The 13510-nt window shown below is 37.7% G+C and overlaps 3 protein-coding genes and 1 long non-coding RNA gene across 4 annotated transcripts; 2 read left to right on the top strand and 2 right to left on the bottom strand.

Annotated features, from left to right (window-relative positions):
- Positions 1–550: 550 nt before the first annotated feature.
- LOC126621772 (probable WRKY transcription factor 65) lies at positions 551–2192 on the top strand. Its single transcript, XM_050290351.1, has 3 exons — positions 551–950; positions 1075–1209; positions 1471–2192. The coding sequence occupies exons 1-3, from the start codon at positions 781–783 to the stop codon at positions 1985–1987; spliced, it is 822 nt and encodes a 273-aa protein (XP_050146308.1). The 5' UTR covers positions 551–780; the 3' UTR covers positions 1988–2192.
- Positions 2193–5730: 3538 nt separating this feature from the next.
- On the bottom strand, positions 5731–9704 carry LOC126621773 (ras-related protein RIC2). The gene is made up of 2 exons (XM_050290352.1): positions 9290–9704; positions 5731–6460 (listed from the first exon to the last, which is right to left on the bottom strand). The coding sequence occupies exons 1-2, from the start codon at positions 9508–9510 to the stop codon at positions 6031–6033; spliced, it is 651 nt and encodes a 216-aa protein (XP_050146309.1). The 5' UTR covers positions 9511–9704; the 3' UTR covers positions 5731–6030.
- On the bottom strand, positions 8947–9281 carry LOC126621777 (uncharacterized). The gene is made up of 2 exons (XR_007623188.1): positions 9034–9281; positions 8947–8994 (listed from the first exon to the last, which is right to left on the bottom strand). It is a non-coding gene; the product is annotated as an uncharacterized LOC126621777 (long non-coding RNA).
- A 2477-nt stretch (positions 9705–12181) lies between the features above and the next one.
- On the top strand, positions 12182–13138 carry LOC126621775 (uncharacterized). Its single transcript, XM_050290355.1, has 2 exons — positions 12182–12698; positions 12817–13138. Exons 1-2 carry the CDS (start codon positions 12381–12383, stop codon positions 12832–12834), a joined length of 336 nt encoding a protein of 111 aa, XP_050146312.1. The 5' UTR covers positions 12182–12380; the 3' UTR covers positions 12835–13138.
- Positions 13139–13510: the final 372 nt, after the last annotated feature.

Genomic DNA, 13510 nt, shown 5'->3' with positions numbered 1-13510 from the left:
AAAAAACGTCTCCATTGAAGATGGTCTAAACTTTAGCCTGAACTCAAGATTAAAACATATCTTGTGAATTCTTAGTTGCGACTAGTCCAATTATAATTCGTCGAGCGTTTTGACCGATCCTAAAACGCATCTACGTAAATATCTTATTGACGGTAAAAAAAAGGATCAAAAGACGTGTGCAACCTTTAAAAAGGAAACCAAATAGAAACTTCTTCAAATTGGTAAAACACATTCGATTTGTCATATAAATTTTGTGTAAAACGTTTTTGATCAAGTACAAAGATACGTAAGACTTGTTATCTTTTCTCCGTTGAGTGGAGGTATGGGGTGGTGGGCAATGAAATCAAAGACTAAAGAGGGCTTACGTTACGTGGATCAAAATTGGAAAATAAGAGAAGGGTCTCTTTCAGATTGCAATGTGATTAGTTTGGGTAGAAAAAGAAAGGAGAAAATGGAGATGGATAATAATGCATAAAGCCAATTATTGGGTGGGGGGTTTAAATTAAAAAACAAACATTTGGTTACACGTCCTTAATTTAATATAAACATATAATCCAGAAGCCCATTTGTCAATGTGGCGGCCAAATTTTAAAGACCCCACCGCTCTTCTCTAACACCTCCCTCCGCTTGTTTCTTCTTCTTCTTCTTCTAAACCCCCCATCATCAAATCAGAAACTCTCCCATCTCTCTCTCTCTCTCCTCCGTCTCTGCTCTGAGCAGCCAGTTTGTGTTTCTCTGCAAGCATCATCATCAAATTCAGAGCTCCAGAAGTTCCAAAAAATGGACCCCACATTCTTCAGCAGCAACAGCAAACAGTTTCTGAGCGATCAGGAAGAGAATGACAACACCACCTCCTCCACGCCGGAAAACAGTTCAGACTCTCCTCCGCCGTCCACCAATTTCAGCGACTACCCCAAGATCACCACTTCCACCTCCTCCCCAAAAAAAAGGTTTGTAATTTACTCTTTCTCAATTCACAAATTAACCCAGTTTAGTTCAACTCCATGCACAAAACCAATGTTAATAATGGGATTTTTAAATTAATGTTAATTTACATGAATTTAATTGTTACAGTGCTCGGCGAGCAATACACAAACGAGTGGTGTCGGTCCCCATCAAAGGCGACAACAGCAACACTCCGCCGCCGTCCGATTCTTGGGCTTGGAGAAAGTACGGCCAAAAACCCATCAAAGGCTCACCTTATCCCAGGTAATTCTACCAATAATCAATCAATCCGTAATTACATATTTAAGTTAAGCGAGTTTGAGCGAGATACTGTAATTTCATTTTCCATACTAATAATCATTTCTTAACCCCATGTGTCCGCCTCTTTGTATTAAGTTGCAATCTTTTTTCTCACGTATATTACAGCAGTTTAGAATACTGTCGAATTTGGCAGGTTTTTATGATCCGTGACTAATTATCTGTTCTGTTTTTCTTTGGGATTTGGTTATTTACCAAATTGGGCAGAGGGTATTACAGGTGCAGTAGCTCAAAAGGATGCCCTGCGAGGAAACAAGTAGAGAGAAGCCGCGTGGACCCCACCACGCTGGTCATCACCTACTCCTCCGAACACAACCACTCTTGGCCCGCCTCTCGCAACCACCACAACAACCACAGCAATTCAATTTCCGCCGCCGCAACCAAACGCGGCCCCACCAAGACCGAAGCCCCGGAGGCCCAGCAACCCGACCACCAGGATCAAGACCAAGACTCTAGGTTCGCGGATCTAAACCACGAGTCGCTTATCGTAAACGACGAGTTCGTCTGGTTCCACGACATGGAGAGCACGTCGTCGAGGGTGCTCGAGAGCCCCATTTTCGCCGAGAGCAGCAGCTCAGTAGGGTCCGACTCGGCGGACAAGGCGGCGATGGTGTTCCCCATGGGAGAGGAGGACGAGTCGCTCTTCGCCGATCTTGGCGAGCTGCCGGAGTGCTCTTTCGTGTTTAGGCACCGTGGTGTGGGACCACAAGCTCAGATCTGTTGACACGTCCGCCCTTTTCCTCCAAAACCCTCCATTTTTATTTGTCTTTTTTTACACACTCTCTCTCTCTCTCTCCCGGTAAATACAAGAGTTTTGTGTCATTCAAACGAGTATCGTGCGCCCTAAGATACCGAAAGTTATTATTTTTATTTATTTAACATTTTTCTGATTTAGTTTTTATTTTTTAGTAATAAAAAGAGTTTAATTATTTTTTTTCTTGCCTTGATTTTAGCTTGGTGAATGTTTAAATCTGGATCTGTCATGATGTTGGTGTAATTAGCATATTTTGGCCGTCTGCTTGAAATGTGTACATAGATTAGAATATTCTTAAGTGGGGCTCACCAATCAATTATTGCTAATTTTATATATGATAATCACACGTTTGTGACATAATATCTTAATCCCCCGTTTATTCTTATAATATGAAAAACTCGTTTGAAAGTGATTTGAAACTTGTAAAACGTTATTTTGATGAAAGTGCTTTTGTAACCAATTATAGTAAAAATACAAGTGAATTATGAAGCACTTGTAAGAAGCATATAAGTGGTGCTTTATGCAGGAAACATTTCAAGTGCATACGGAATCCAAAAATAATTTCAGTCATTTTAAAAGCACTTCTAAATGAACTCGTAAACTAGTAATTCAAAACAAAATATATATATATATATATATGTTAATAATTTTTAACTGAAGTGTTGATAAAGAGGGAGTCCTTTGGTGTCAAGGATTGAATTGATAGATGTGAAGAAATCATATAAGATGTTAATTAATATCATTCTATGGGGATTGAAATGGACAAATTTCCTTCACGAGTGATCTATCTTCTACCTTTAGCTTGAACAAATCTCAAGTTATCCGATCTAATCTATCTCTTGTGTTTGTATTGAAGTTGTGGTCTTTTCTCTTGTCTTCCCATACTCAGTTTGGCATCTTGAAGCTTTTGGATGCATTAGTGTAAGGGGATTAGAACCAAATCAGACTTGACCCAAATTCAAAAGTCGGACTGTTAGCTAGCCCTTGGAGCTGGCTAGGTTAATTATATTCTTTTTCCAACTAAATTAATTATGACAAATAAAATAATCTAGCAACCATTGAAATCACATGGCCATTTGCTTCCTCTTTAGTCTTCCTTGAGTTCCATCTATCTTATCCTGCACATTGAATTTTCTTAACTTTTGTTTGCACGAAGCAATCCACACTGTATTTTTTTTAAACGTTCCTTTCCTTTTTTTCAATGATGTATAGTATTGCCATGATACTAGGGTAACTCTTTAGTCTTAGAATCATCATTTGCATATTATGCAATGATGTGTTTATCTTTCTCGTCAAGTAATTAGTGGAATGAGAGATATAACACGAAGTAGTGTATAATCCCAGCAATAATTGTCCAAATATTGTTTTCTCGTATACATATGATTGATTTAAAATCAACGCAATAATCTAAATAAAAATATTAACAAAAAAAAAATAGTGGGTTAAAACACACACACACACATAAGAAGATCATAGTGGAATCGGATTTTCCACTTTCAGTAAAATTGATTTTAAATGCAAAAATGCCCTTATTGTCACCCTCTTGAAAGTTTAGTACTGAATTGGCATGCCCTTATATATGCACCAATGTTGGTCTTGTTAAATTCATCATATTTATCGTGAAAATAATTTTATTGCTGATGATTTGGCTCATTTGGGTTTGTCATGCAGTTTGGGTCTTTTTTTTTTTCTTGAGCAAGCTCCTCTTTCTTTTCGTTGATTGCTAGTTACAAATATAGCTAGAGTTTTGTAGCCTCGTAATATTCTTATGTAAGCTTTCATTTTCTTTAAAGCTTATGCCCCGTTGTAAAAAAAAAACATACAAAAGATAATATAAAGACAATTCGGGTTTGTTTGGTATCCTTTTTTAATCCAATTTTTTGTTTTAAAAAAATAAAAATAAATTACTTAATATTCATTAGTTTCAAAAACAAAATATAGAATACAAAATAGTACCAAGCCTTAGGGTTTTGTTCTTCCTTCTTGATTTTCTACGCACGCCATTATGTAGGTTCTATTCCACCTTCATAATCATAAGCAACCCACGTACGTTATGAAATTGAAGAGTAAGATTCTCATGGTGCGATTGGACGTCGAACGAATGTGTCTTTCTACTTTCTAGGCAGACAATTTCCAAAGTCAAAGAAAGCCAAAACCCTTGACTTTTAGGTGGTGATGATATAGCTGGATTTTGACCCTGTCACCAACCATGGTGGCCCATAGAAAAAACATACTAAAATATCTTGCACGTCACACTTTAATTTTCCAAAAAATTAAGGAATATTGCTAATTGCATATTTATTTTTACCTTTCGTAAACTTTTATTGGATTTTGATTTTTGATTTTTTTAATTTATTTTATTCGACGTTCAAAAATTAAAATAAGTACTTGAAAACAAAAATGAATGTGTGATAGCATTATCCTTAACTCTTAACTGCACCAGCATACCTCAACATATTATAAACCCTAAAATTGATGGAAGAAAGATTCAAAGTGATATAAGTTGTTGACGAAGACTAAAGAAGGGGACCCAACTGGATATATATATATAGATATTAGTTCAAAACCCTAAATTATATGTATATATTTTTTATCTTTTTTATATTGATAGTTCGAAACCCTAAATCGTATTTATTTATTTTTGTACGACTAACCTAAATTATTTAAAGTTTAAACCCCTACGTTGTCATGTCGAATTTAAAATATTAATACGATTGTTTAAAAAATGTCTCATCTTTGCAACTGGCCTTTTGATTTACAACATCTGCACAGCATTTGATACGTCATATAAATTATCGCAGAGTCATTGCTCATGTCACGGAAGAATCCTTTTGGATGTTTGGATGGGATCTACTTCTTCCTTATCCGTTACGGCATTTTACAGAGAGAGAAAGGGAAGAGATGAATAAATTAAGGCAAATGACAGCTTAGGCATGAAGATTCACCATTTTATTTAAAGAAACTAATGAAAATGGTTTGAAAATTTTCAGTTTTAACGATAAAGACAAAATAAAGAGTAAAGTGAATAGTAACATGATTGATTTTTTTAGTGTAAAAATATGGTTTTTCGTTAGGTGAACAGTACCGAGAACATTTTATTAAAGTTATCTTTATTCAAACCCTAATAAACCTCAAAGCCTGCCAAGTTTGTCTCTGCATGTAACGTGCTCTGCATTAAATACCTTCCGCGAGTGTTGGCTGGAATCTAGGTTTGAATAAGGCACACTTGTAATAACGGGAAAGTCAGAAATATTTTTTCATTGGACAAACTAAAATATTACGGTGCTAAACGGATTCAATCAATGTGGGGGTCCACACAAATCCAACGGCTCGCAGTTTCCTTAGCTTTCCTCGATGGATAATACAACGTATTGTGCAATTTGTGCTGTTGTCGTAGCTAGGCTAATCTGTGGATTACTGAACGCCGGCCGTCCGGCGTTGCCTGTGGACAAGGGAAGTGTTTGAAATTGTTTAATTCGTATCGGCAATGACATCCTTCCCCGATGATTACGGACACATCAGATCATCGAAAAACGACGTCCAAACTAAACTATTGAGTTTGGCAAAAAATGAATTCCAAAACGACACACCCCCACACCTTCACCAACTGTTTTGTTTTCTAGGAATCAACCTGCACGACAACCTGTCTAAAGAGGGAACTACACAGCAGCCATGAAACATTTGCCAACATACGACAGATTATACAGAGGGAGTTGAATGAACAATTTCAATTAATTCGTCTCAAGAATATAATCTCGGAATGCCGAATAATTCGGGCGAAAACCTATGTGAAAAGTAACATGTAATATCTTGTTACAAACTCCTCTTGATCCGCTAAACATATCTGTCTTAGGATAATTAATGATAACGACAATGGAAGTAAACACGGAACCCCGCCTGCCTATCTCCTAACGCCGGCAGAATTTCCGAGAATTTTTTTTACACAACCCCGGTAGAGGGAATAACAGATATGTGGTAACAGAAACCAGCTACATCTGGTGCAGATTCGGACCCTAGCTTGAGCAACATCCAGCTTTCTTCACAGCTGAAACATCTTTACTGACATCGATTTTCTCTCCTTGAGGAACGGTCGAAGCAGCTCCATCGCCAGCCTCCATGGCCTTCCTGCTCACAATGCGAAAGATCTGGGTGAGGACTTCAGAAAATGCATTGTCCACGTTGGTCGCTTCGAGTGCAGAGGTTTCCATGAAGTAGAGAGACTCCCTCTCGGCAAAGGATTTTCCGTCCTCAGTTGAGACTGCCACAAGGTGACGAAGATCTGATTTGTTACCAACAAGCATGACAACTATGTTGGGATCAGTATGGTCTCTTAACTCCTTTAACCACCTTTCCACACTTTCAAATGTTGAATTCCGAGTGACATCGTACACAAGTAGTGCACCAACAGCCCCTCGATAGTAAGCACTTGTTATCGCTCGGTACCTACAAATACAATACAAAAGGTAAATACATGCTTGATGTGAAAGGAATCTAAAAAACATAGAATTTTTCACCGCCAAGTCCCAAACTATAGCACTAATGTAACGATACTAAATAATGATAATGATAACAATATAACACTAAGACAATTAGTTAGGACATCAAATTACCATTAACTTATTCAAAATCCCATATACAGCATTACTAGAGAGACTGAGAGAGACAATTACATATAAACTATCAAACGAGAGCATATTGAAGTTCTACATCACAGTAAATGTAGGTGTATAAGATCAAGTGTCAACATCATCACTAAAAAGAAATGCTGTCAAATTATACATTGAATATTTAATAATAATATGATACAACCATACATAACCCATCTGAATAGAGCCAAAAGTTCATCAATTTTTCTATACAAAATGGTAATTTCGGTACACAGACAACAAATGTTGTTAGTGACGGGTTGGGTTGAGGTGGATGGCTTGGGGTAACTTAGTGGCAGATATGGACCTGAAGTCAGATGGTGGCTTTACAATATGTTTCAGAAGAAAATTTGTGCATGGCGAATAACATAGTGAAGAGATTAGTTATCTCACATCCTCATTGGTTTAAATAGTTTAATAATAGTTGGGCACGGAGGGTAGGTTGGGTTATTTAGTCTATCTTACTCCACTCCTGTGTGGACATCTAACATGGGTTTCAAACAAAATAGTTCAACCAATATTTGGTGTCAATCACAACCTCAGTGTTGCTAATAAGATGGCTTCATTTTACCTTTTTTTTTTCAAGAGAAGGGGTAGTCCTGGGACAACTATATTGGCATACCATGAAGCACTCAACATAAACTTCAAACGATTTGCTTATGTGGACCGGCCACAATTCTTGCTAGGAGAGCACGTAGTATTCAATGAAGAGATTTTAAATTATCTTGTCAGCTTAAGCAGAATAACTCATAAGAATGTGCAGCATGTTTGTTTTTCTATTATAACATTCATTATTTTCTCCTTCTCAATGCTAGAAAAGAAAGTGGACCTGATAGTTTACACTCATCACACCCCTCTTATTCTAGCAAGAATAATGTAACTTGAATTCGAGGGTAATTGAGCTGTCTCGCAGTAAGGGAGATTAGATAATCTTCATCAGCTGTCTGTTTGGGTGCTCAAACTATTATCCATTATTGAATATGCATAAAATTCGAACCAAAATTGTTAATAGAAGAGCAAGTGTGCATGTGGCACAATACTGGCTAAACAGTTATGCAGAAAACCTGTTCAAAGTGAAAAGGCACGTTAAGGAGTTTGAATGACAATAGAGAGTTCGGATTTGTAGTAGTAGTTAGAATATAGAGACACATATGATCGTAGGTAATAAATTAGGAAGGCTTTATTTCTCAAAATGCAAAATTGCTCCAGGCTCATAGAAAGCCATTAGAATATTGAGACACATATGATCGTAGGTAATACAGAAAGCAAAACTTTGGCCGACTTCAACATCCATCCGCTCAGATATGACTTATCTTGTTTATTATATTATACCTTATAGTGGTAAGATTTGAAACTGAGTATAATTTGCATGCTTTTCATAATGATGAAATACTAAAACCATCACATTTTTACCCCTAAAGATCATAACGCTCAAGGCAAACTATACAGAACAAAGATATAGCACACCTGCATTGCATGAGCACTTCCCACCAGTAATTCATTCCAGAAAGCATAATATAAGACTTAACTTAAATGCATTACCTATAGGTCACATTTATTTATCACACCAATTTCTTTTCAAACCATGTCAAAGTTCAAACTCTGCAGTTTGAGAAAATCAGTTCAGTTTCTCAATAAGAAATACAATCTCTTTGATGATTCCATGTTAGCAGAGATCAAACAATCACGTTTCGCTAATGTTAAACAAGTTGCCTCTTTTTCTAACAAAAGACTGTAGCCTCATCAGTAAACTGTAAGAATACTCAGGGGGTGACACGACAGTTATATTACATCTTTTTTTTTACTGGTGACCATACAGAATTTGAAGCCCAGATGAAAATTTGAAAGCAGATTTAATGAAAGATCTCTCTACCAACACAGTAGCTGGAATCTCCAGAAAGTAATGACTTTGAAACAGAGAGGGTTGGTTTGACTACCACATATATTTAAGAAAAGCCAGCCATTAACAAAGCTCCACTAAGTAATGGTATCCAACAAACAGAAGTTCGCACTAAAAATCATCATTCCACTGAAAATTAAGTACATTTCTCTGTAGAAAGTAATGGCATTTACTATTTAAGCATTGTATCCGATGGATCAATGACGTTACATGTAGCAACTAGCAACCAGACATTTCCAAATACCAATTCACACCAACCGGAAAGCATAAATCACAGAGACCTATAAACACAGATTGCACATTTCATTTCATTTCTAATTCATAAGTCATATTTAAAGTTAAAATGAATTGCAGAAGAAATGCAGATATGCACAACAACAAAATAATGTCAAAACCACAATTTTCCTTCAGACAATGAATCAATGCTTGATCTGTGTATAACTTAGATTGCTACAGAAACAAATCGAAACCAAGAAAATTATGAGCACTTTGATTCTAATATTCAGATCTACTAAAACAACCCAAATAAAGCACCAAATCCAGGCACCAACCAAATTGCAAAAGCTTAATTCTTTCATCCCCTAAAACCCAACAATCCTGACCCATTTCATATCTTATGATCATCAACCAAAAGCTTCAATCCCACCTAAAAACTCAAAAAAATAAGAATAACCCAGATCACAAAAAAGCAGAAAGATGAAGAAAGAAGCAAGAAAGCAGACCAACCTTTCTTGGCCAGCAGTGTCCCAAATCTGGGCCTTGATGACTTTGCCGTCGACATCCAAGCTGCGGGTGGCGAACTCGACTCCGATGGTGGACTTGGACTCGAGGCTGAACTCGTTCCTGGTGAACCTCGACAGCAAGTTGGACTTGCCGACGCCGGAGTCGCCGATCAGCACCAACTTGAAGAGGTAGTCGTAGTCGTCCTCAGCTCTGTACCCAGCCATTACTGTGACCCCAAAGAAAAAGTTTGAAGCTTTTTGGCTTCTGGGAAGAAGGTGGTGATCTCGTTCTTCAGATCTCTCCCGGTGATTTGCTTTTGCTCTCTGCAATCTTCGTTATTATTTTTGTTTTCGGCTTTTCGGAGGCGCGTCAGACCTGTGGAAGACTCCTGTCTGCAAGGAGAGAATGTGGAAAGTGAAATGACGTTTATGTCCTTGCTTGATCAGTGCGGGTTACAGCTGAGAGGTCTCATTTGGAGTGAGGGTGTTTTTGAGATTTTGGGATGCTCGTTTTTGGGTCTTCTAATTTCTGGTCTTTGGGCTAAGTGGGCTTTCAGAAACAAGAAAGTAGGATAGAATTTAGCAGATTCGAGTGAGATATTATGATATTTTATTTAATATTGTTGTTGGTTAAGATTTTATTTACTAAACGTTATGAACTATCTAATAAATGAAACCATTATTCTATTTTCTAGCGTTATGATCTAATGTTAGATCTAAATTATGAGAGGAAAACTCGAATTCAAATGTATAGAGAGAGCATATGTGGTCTAACTAATGAAGAGGCGGAGCCATGATGGTATCATGCTCATGCATTCTGATATTTTTTTTCATGCAGAAAAGTTAAGTATTATGTTTGTACTTTTCAAGGTTTTCTTCGTAGGCTCTGAGCCCTAATTCAACATTTTTACTTGAAAAAAAATTCATCAGTTTGATTTGAGGTTGGTGGCTCTTATGGAATTTAGAAAATCTGTTGTTTTGGAGCTTTTGTGGAGGACTCTGGTCTAGGGATCAGTGGAAGGAGAGAAAGAAAGTTAGACAGGCTTGGCGTTTAGGTTTAAGGAAGAGAATGATGAGGATGACATCATATCAAATCCAAATGACGGTGGCTGTTCACCACACAACAAAGTAATTTTTGCAAGATCAATAAAGTGTTTCGAATTGAGACTTTTAACATAAAATTCTGGCTCTGTCACTGAACTAATTTACTATGACATCCCACATCGCCTAGGGAAGTCCTTAAATGTATATTCTCATCCCTACCTAGCACGAGGCATTTTAGGAGCTCATTGGCTTCGGGTTCCGTAGGAACTCCGAAGTTAAGCGAGAAGGGGGCTAGAGCACTCCCAAGATGGGTGGCCCACTTGGAAGTTGCTCGTGAGTTCCAAAAAATAAAAACGTGAGGGAATAGTAAGCCCAAAGCGGACAATATCGTGCTACGGTGGTGGAGCAGGCCCGGGAAGTGGTATGCCCCGGGCCAGGATGTAACAAGTGGTATCAGAGCCAATCCCTGACTGGAAGTGTGTCGACGAGGACGTCAAGCCCCTAAGGGGGGGTGGATTGTGACATCCCACATCGCCCAGGGGAGTGATCCTTAAATGTATATTCTCATCCCTACCTAGCACGAGATATTTTGGGAGCTCACTGGCTTCGGGTCTCCGAAGTTAAGCGAGAAGGAGGCTAGAGCACTCCCAGAATGGGTGACCCACTTGGAAGTTGCTTGTGAGTTCCCAAAAATAAAATCGTGAGGGAATGATAAGTCCAAAACGGACAATATCGTGCTACGGTGGTGGAGCGGGCCCGAAAAATGGTCTGCTACGGGCCGGGATGTGACATTTACGGTGCAAGTATCATAGCCATTCGTAATATATGTATGAACAAATTACACCAAAGAACTTAACAAGCAACTAGAGTGTGACACTTACGGGTTATATATGTTATGGTGAAATCGTGAACCATGTTAGCTAATGACTACAATGAGATTGTGATATTTCTATTGCTGCCTTTTCTTGATTTGTAATAATGATTCACATTTTTTTCATGATCGTTCCCTTTTGATAAAGTTTCTGAAAGCATGAAAACTGACACTGTTTTCAGCACCAAAGTGATCGATCTTCATTCCGCGCTACTTAATCATCACTAGTAGCATCTTTCTATCATTACATCACTTTGCAAATTCAACAATAATAATTATCATCGTCATACATCAGAAAAAAGATAAATCCATTCTATCTACGACCGTTGTATGATATACATTGTTGTACAATAAAGTTTTCTTTGTATAGCATGGCCACTCAAAAGGTGCCTGATACTCTACGGATGTTGGTCCAAGGAAATAATACATTCAACTATGTCATATAGAAACAGTTTTTCTGCCTGAAATTGCACCAAAAATATAATTTGGGGTCTTTCCTCACCAACCAGACAATCTTTCACACCAACCATGAATTATGCAAGCGTTGGGAAATTAGTTGGGTGTCCCATGAAGTAGACCCACAACTGATTTATGTGTGCCACCGTGTCCATTCGCAGCGGATTAAGGTTTAAGTTGATTGACGTGATATTGAATTATTTGACTCGCGATGCTGTTCACTTTAAAACAGCATATTGTGAGCTCCCATCGAAACTTTGAAAGTAATATGTAAAGCATGATTAACTTCGATGTTTTACATTTGTCAAGCTATTGTTCGATCCACTCTACCTCCGCCATATGTTGCACAAGTACGACAGCTTCCTACATAAATTATTCCCAAACGGGCCCTATACGTATATAAGCAGGCTAAGCACCTTGTGATGTGAACTACAGAACCAATATTTATAGACCTCATTTAATATATTACTCCTCTAGCATCTCTCTAAAGCAAACCTTTTCAAATTCCAGCGACTATTTAGCTTAAAAAAACAAAGAGTGCTACCAGATATTGAAACACATAAACAAAGACATAAGTATCGTAGCATCCACGATCTCCCCCTATGATTGCATACAGCCATACACGTTCTTACCACACTTCCCCTTTATACACACACATTATTTTTGTCAAGTTATAAGTTCCTCATCTTTCCAGTTCCGTTACTCTTGGTTCCAATTTGTCCAAATGCCTTCTGGTACTGCGTCTGAGCTCTCTTCTCCTTCTTCTTCGTCCACACCTGGGTTGCCTGACACGTGTCCTCTTTCCGCTTGTCCAACTGTGCAGTTGGTCCCAAAATCTACCTCTGATCGACTTCTGCAGAAGTTCTTCGATGCCACGGAGTTCGACTTTGATTACGAGCAGAGCGGATTGTGGTCTCCTCTGGTCCGGCGTACGGTGTTCCTGAGCTCTCAAGGAAAAATCGTCACTGACCAAGAAATGCTTGCCAGACTTTCAACCCTAACGGATGCTCCTTCTGCAAGACACGATAAAGCTTGTTTTCGGGTGAGTTGCTAAGCTTCTTGTTTCGTTTGTGTGATTGGTTTACTTTTGTGCTTCTGTATCGCGCTTAGGTTGTTTCACGCTTGGTTTTTTATGTATGTTTTTGTCTGATATTTTGTAGGGATGCTGGTGTTCTTGAAGGATATTTTGAAGCCATCCTGACTTCATTTATGAGAATTGCAGGTCAAGAAACCAATTCAAATCAAACAAGGAAGAAGAAACAGACAACCCCATTTTTCACTATTCTTTTACTTTATCATGTAAATGTTCCTTTTTTACAACCAAAAAAGGAAAAGGAAAAAGAATATTTAGAGAATACAAATATTTGGCATCTAGCCTTTTTATTCTTTAAGTTTTCTTTTTGTTTGTCTTTAATTTCGTTTACAAAATTAGAAAATTCTGTAATTTGCATATTAGTTGTTCAATTAACCATTGATTCTATATACATATATGTCATGAAAAATGTTAATGCACCTAGGAGTAGAAAACTATTGCTCATGTATTTGTATACGAAAGGAAGATTCGACTGGGAAGTTGTGTAATTTGCATATTAGGTGTTCAATTAGTTAGTAATTCCATATACATAAATGTCATGAGAAATGTTAATGTACCTAGGAGTAGAAAACTATTGCTAATATATTTGTATCCGGAAGGAAGATTCGAACATTGGGAGAGTGAGAAATTGGGTTATGAAAGTTTATGTCCTATGATAAATTTTAGCTAATGTGTCGGTTACAAGGTGAAAGTTTTGACATTACCTAGGAGGGAAGGTTCAAACCCCACGGCTAAAAAAGGGAATGATTTCTTATTGAACA

This window comes from Malus sylvestris, chromosome 5, assembly GCF_916048215.2.
Source record: "Malus sylvestris chromosome 5, drMalSylv7.2, whole genome shotgun sequence".
NCBI lineage: Eukaryota > Viridiplantae > Streptophyta > Magnoliopsida > Rosales > Rosaceae > Malus > Malus sylvestris.
Note: the sequence above shows the minus strand (reverse complement) of the source record. Positions and strands in the feature narration are given on the sequence as shown.